General features: G+C 40.1%; 1 protein-coding gene across 1 annotated transcript in view; it reads left to right on the top strand.

The window, feature by feature from the left end:
* Positions 1-6,314, top strand: part of Ctnna1 (catenin alpha 1) — a 206,210-nt gene that overhangs the window by 174,896 nt on the left and 25,000 nt on the right. Inside the window, 1 exon segment of the mRNA XM_023703371.1 lies at positions 2,542-2,698. Within this exon segment, the coding sequence (XP_023559139.1) occupies positions 2,542-2,698 (157 nt within the window).

Below are 6,314 nucleotides of genomic sequence, written 5' to 3'. Positions count from 1 at the left end.
CCCCACAGCTCAACATAACAGCATGGCTTTACTTCCTATATTTCGTCTTCATACTTTTCTACTGGATGGTTAAGACCAAGGTAAAGCAGGACCTGTGCAATAAGAGTTGTAGCTTTTGGGTCTGATAAGGTCAGTGAAATCCCCTCAGGATTTATCCTGAGACAAATTGGGTTTTAGTAGAGTGGAGATAAACTTTATTTTGTAGGCTTTGGCTTTTTTTTTTTTTTTTTTAATGTGTTTAGCACAGAGTCTACAGGGTCTCACTACATAGAAGGGACTCATAGTGATCCTTCTGTTTTCAGCCAAGTGTTGGGATTATAGGTGTGCACCGCCATGCCCAGTCTTAATTGCTGTCTCAGTGCACCCTGGGGGCAGGGCCAGCACAGCTTGTGGTTCCAGGGATCAAACCACAGCCCCTTTGCTCTGTCTAAGCAGGTGCTTTAGTCTGCTGAACTATCTGGCTGACCCTTAATTAAGGTTTTTAAATAGACTTCTTGGAGACAAATCACTGATAGAAACATATTTGGGTAAAGTTTCAGTGATTATTTTGTTACTCTCTTGTGGTTTTTGTGTTACTAGGGGTTAAGTCAGGAGTGCTCTGCTTACAGAGCCATAGCTCTTGTTTTTTCTTTTTTTGAGACAAGGTCTTATTAATAAAAAGACAGACCTACTCCTCTCAAACTTGGGATCCTCCTGCCATGATGTCCCAAGTAGCTGGGGTTACAGATACAGTGCTACTTCCTCTTGCTGCCACACATTATTAACTTCCTGCCCTTTGGTAGAAGTGCAGGGTGTCCTCCATTGCGGGAAGATGAGTGTCAGTGACCACATGTCCACTTGCACCCCATCTTAATGTCTAGTATTAGGGTCTCTGTTGGAGGAAGCCAACTTCTAGAGCTAGTGTCTCTTCTCTAATGTCCTCAGGAAGCTGAGAATACAGCTGTAACGTAATTCAGCCATTAAAATCTAGAGTACTTTTCTCCAGTGGTGTATTAGATTAGGCTACAGTGAACCTATGGAACCCTGTACAGACTCTGAAGTGCACAGGGCAGTGAATACCCTAAAGTGCCCAGTGTTTTACCTGATGCCCCTGAGGGAGCTCACTGTCCGTGTGGCTTAACACTCTTTCCCACCCAGAGATTACTAAATAGTATGGGTAGTGTTTGGTAGAAGAGATTTCCTGTTTTCCCAAGCAGCAAGATGCTGTCTAGGACATACTGTGATGACCTACATTAGCCTCTTTCTGTGTGTCCTGCCAGACAGCAGTGGCCACGGACAGGCAAGTAGGTCAGTCACAGAAGTGGAATGAGGCTAAATGTCAAAGGAATGAAGTTCCCATGTTATGTCTGCAGCCATTCTGAAAATATACTGTGACATTACTTTAGCTCTTTCATACATATAAATATTCCCCACCAGTCAAGATAACTTAGTCTGTCAGTGTTTGCTTTAGTGTTAGGTAGTTTTATGAGCAACTTGTGAATCCACATCATTTGATGGCTATTTCCATAATTTTAAACTAGCCATGAAGTCCGCCAGCATTTGCTAGCTGTAAAAATAAGTGCAGTCAGTGGATTTAATCACCACTGTCAAAAAGTTCATAGATAGCTGAATTATATGAAATAGATTTAGAGTAGATTTTTTTAAATTGGGCATTCTTTTCTCAAGTTTGCCATTTTATCCTATCAACGCTTTGTTTTTAATATTTTTGGTTCTCCGGTTAGTTTTGAAATGCTTGAAAAGCGACAATGCTTCCACATATCTGTAGAAACAGATGGTAACATACGCTGATCACACCTACTAAGAGTATTTATATAAATGATCTGGGGGGAAAATTGCATGAAGTGTCTAGTAGATCCTGATGAAAATGCTGGTATATATAAACCATGTTTGACTAGGCCATGTGCAGGTTAGAGTTTGTCATCAGAAAGTCTCATTTCTCCCTCTAGCTGTAGTTTTATGTCTCTTAATAAGTGGACCTCAGGTGGAATTGAGCATTCGATCGGCACTGCGCCCACAACTCTTGGCTTTAGGGCTATATCCTGGATAAAATGTTATCCAGATGAGATTATTCTCCACATTCTGGTTGGGCTCTCCTTGCCCTTGCTTACAGACTGCTCTGCAGGTGGGGATGAGCAAGTAATGGTAAATGCAGTAGATGTTGGTAGGTATGATATGATAATGACAGACTGGGCAGCACATACCCATTTGTTTTTCAGTAAGGAAGCTGTGACTGTACTACAGCCCACAATGACCAGACCCCTTCATTATTTTTTTAGGTGAGGCTTATTTTTTGCTTTTGGTGCCAAGAACCAAACCCAAAGCTTCCAGCTTGCTAGGCAAGTGTTCTACTGCTGAGCTAAATCCCCAGTTTCCCCTTCATTAATAGTCATCAAATTGAATTTTTCTGACAAGTCGTGTGGTGTCACGTGTCCTGGTGAAGTGGATGTGAGAGAAAGCCTTTGCCATTCATTGACCAACTTGGCCTGTTTTATTTGCATGACTCAGAAAAAGAGTAAACAGTGAACCTACTGTCTTTTGCAGGTTATCAATGCTGCATTGGCTTTAGCAGCCAAACCTCAGAGTAAATTGGCTCAAGAGAATATGGATCTTTTTAAAGAACAGTGGGAAAAACAAGTCCGTGTTCTCACGGATGCTGTTGATGATATTACTTCCATTGATGACTTCTTGGCTGTCTCAGGTAATGAGCTGGTTCCCCAGAGAAGCATGTAAAGATGTGCATAATTACTTTCATCTAAGTTATAGTAATGAACAATCAGACACCCCTGAGTAAGGGCAGGTAAATTTTTCTGGCAGTAATATGCTGGTTTCAAAAAATGTTCCCACTGTCTCCTGAGCAATAGGAGGTGAGTTTGGAGCTGAATCCCTTGTGGTGAGGCTGCTCTTGATCCTGGAGGCATTAAGTTTTGTTTCCTTCTTGGAAAGCCTGTCTTCTGTTTCTCAAAAATGATCATAGTTTAACTGCCTCCTTTTCTGAAGACTGTCTGTGTGATGCACAGATAGAAAGCAGAGAGGAAATATTTAAGTGCCGTTTAATTATGAACTTGCAAAAAATAAATCTGGGTAATTCACCTCACAAAAACAGTTGATTTCATTATATAAACATAAACTGATAATGACATAGTAAATTGCATTCATATAGAAAATGTCTGTCAGATGCAATTCAGTGTTTATCACACAGAGATAAATTTCAATTCTGTCTCCTTAGAGTTCAGTAACATTAAATGCATTCTCCATTTAACCAGGCCTCCACTGCCCATGGCTGCCTGGCTGTTCTCTTGGAAATACCAGGCTTCCTGAGACCAGGGGCTGGATTCTTACAGGGCTAAAACCACCTGTCACCCTGGGGAAGTGCAGGCTAGAATGTGGGAGGTGTGAGTGGCAAGGGAGCTCAAATACATGTGAAGCGCAGTCTTCCAGCAGTGACCTATATAAGGATGCCAGTGTGTTCTGAATACCAATGTTTCCTGCCTTTGCATGCTCTCCTTGGGATTGGTAGATTTGGCTTTACTTCACATAGTGGGGAACAGGCAATTTGTAAACTGTAAAAAGCTAGGGTAAACCATGGTGCTGCAGGACCGCCAAATTGCAGGTGCTGGTACTTTAAAACAAAAATCTCATTTGCAAGCACATCTTTGCAGGTGCCAAAAAAGCAGCAATGGCTTTTTTGGGAAATCTTGGCCTTCTGTTGTTTTTCCCAATGAAATACTGAATTATTCTTTTTCATAGATTTAGGGAAAAACATTCCACCCTCACAGTGCACTTTTAAGCAAACAACAAATTCTGAAATCTAAAGGTAACCCCCACCCCCAATCACATACCTACAGTTCTTTTTTTTTTGAGATTAGCTAGATATGGCTCAGGCTTGGTCTCGAGGGATTTTCAGTCCTTCGAACAGAAAAATAAAATGTAATTGAATCAAATGTCCCTCGTGTAACATTCTTCAAGTCAAAGAACAAAAGGGATTCTGTAATAGCATTTAGTGAGATCCAGCAGTAGGGTATATGATATAAAATAATAATAAAGAGAAATCACATTCTTCAGCAGATGAATTTTATCTGATGACTATGGTCAACTTTTATGTAAATGTATGAAAATTTAAGACATGGGTGACTTGATGGTAAAGAGTTTGGACAGTTTATATTTAGCAGGTGAAAACCTAGAACTGTTCTCTTGGGAAGTGGTGTTTTCAGAGGCTCTGAATTTCAGAGGCCTACCTGGTATGTTTTTCTAATGTTTGTCACAAGCTTCCTGAGAAATGTCAGTTAAATAATTTGTAGGGAAGGGCTTTATTCACAGTTTCTCTGCTTTTCAGAGGCATAGGATAAAGTGAGGAAAGAAGCAGAGGTCTGTTCAGAGTTCTAGTTGATTTCTAACACTCAACCTCTTTTATACCCTCAGATATTTACCTCCCTGTGGCAGCTCTAGAACTTAATACATAGGACAGTACAGATGTCTTTCTCATCTCATCTGCCACACAGCCTGAGTAGGTGTCAGCTGCAGGAGGCAGGAGGCCATGTGTTGGCCGCACCTATACTTGCATCATGTGCCAGTGTCCCTGTGCACTGGCATTGCAGTATTCCTCAGTGAGATGGGCTTTTTTCTAAGAAAGCCTACCAGACGGTCTGTCTTAAGTATGCTGGTTTCCTGGACTGGTGGTTTTCTGCTATATGTTGGAGCCCTGAGTTCCTTTGGCAATGTGAGAAGTTTTATAGAATAGTTCCACTAATGGTTTTCCACTATCAAATTCCCTCTTAGAATCCAAGGGGCCTAGATATTTGCTACAGTCCTGATGACTTACTGAAAACTAAGGAGAAAATACATATGGTATAGGGCTGATCACTTTTATTTTTCTAGTTTTTAGTTCATTGAGTCCAGAAAGCCACTAATCCTTATCACAAGTTAGATACTAAGTTTTGGCTCCAAAAGTAGTGGTCATCTTGTGTATAACTTGGTAAAAGCATCAAAAACCAACAGTGGCTTTTGTTTTGTTTTAAGGTAAGGAGGTTGCAATTAGTGTCTGCATGCATGCTAGGCAGTGCTCTATGCCTGAACTACACCCCTAGCACCCAACACCAGCATTTCATTCATTCATTAGTCATTTGTTCATTTGGTACTGGTATCAAACTCAGGGCCTCTTGTATGCTAGCCGGTTATTCCTCCCACCCCCAAGTCCACTGGCATCTTACATGAGGTTGCAGGGCAGGATGGGACTTGGGTTCCTGCATGTTTAATATGATAAAGAGAATAACACTTAACCTTTATTATTATTTTTGGTACTGGGAATCAAACTTAGCACCTTGTGTTTACAGTGCTTTATTTACTCACCTTTGTGTGTGTGTGTCTTTTTGAGACAGGGTCTTGCTATATAGTTCAGGCTGGCCTTAAGCTCACTTTGTAGCACAGGCTTGTCTCAAGCTTACAACGATCCTCCTGCCTTAGCCTCCCGAACTACACTTGCCTTCAAAGAAGGGGATAAGCATGTTGCTACCCCCAGGAAAGAAGTAGTAGAGTGTCTTCTTCCCAGGTTGCTGTATTTAAAGTTCTGCCTTATAAATACTGAAGGTGTTTTAGGGTGCCAGAGAGCATTCTGCAGACCAAGAAAGTACGTAAACTGCCTGATGGCTGAAGGAGAATAGTTTGAAATTCATCAAAGTGACAAAGATTGTTAAGAGTTTCATTTGAATTGTATTTGATAAGTGTTGTCCATAGAAAGGCAATTTATTTCCTTATTTGTTTATTCTGTTTATATGTTGAAGATTTAGCTTATTGATTTAAAAGATGCAAATGGTTATGTAGAGTGGTTCCAGTTTGGGTTATTGTATTTCTTAGCAACTGCTCTTAGAAATAAATGATTTACTACATTAAGTACTTTGGACCAAACATATGGAGTGGTAATTAATTTCTTAATTTCTTCCTTGAGTGTTTTTTTTTGTGTGTGGTTTTTTTCCCCATAACTTTATTGATAAACAAATAGCAATGAGACAGTTTCAAATCAAATTGGTAGGACAGTTTCAATAATTAACACATTGCATACTTTCTTCCTAGTGGTTAATTGCTGTACAAGATGGGGACATGATATCCTATTTACAAATACCATTAGAACAAATCCCTCTATTCATTAAGAGAATGTAACTATATATGTATCCTAACCACTTTGAATACACAGATACAAAATGGACATACATCTGTATACCCTTTTTTTGTTAAGTTCCATTATTTGAATATTATAGGTGTGTAAACTCAGCAAAATATTCTAAAAGAGTCCAGTAGCCCATAATAGTATGGGGTCTTAC

The sequence above is a fragment of the Octodon degus genome, unplaced genomic scaffold, assembly GCF_000260255.1.
Source record: "Octodon degus isolate 3935 unplaced genomic scaffold, OctDeg1.0 scaffold00169, whole genome shotgun sequence".
Lineage (NCBI taxonomy): Eukaryota > Metazoa > Chordata > Mammalia > Rodentia > Octodontidae > Octodon > Octodon degus.
The sequence above is the reverse complement of the archived record's forward strand: the minus strand, read 5'-3'. Positions and strand labels throughout refer to the sequence as shown.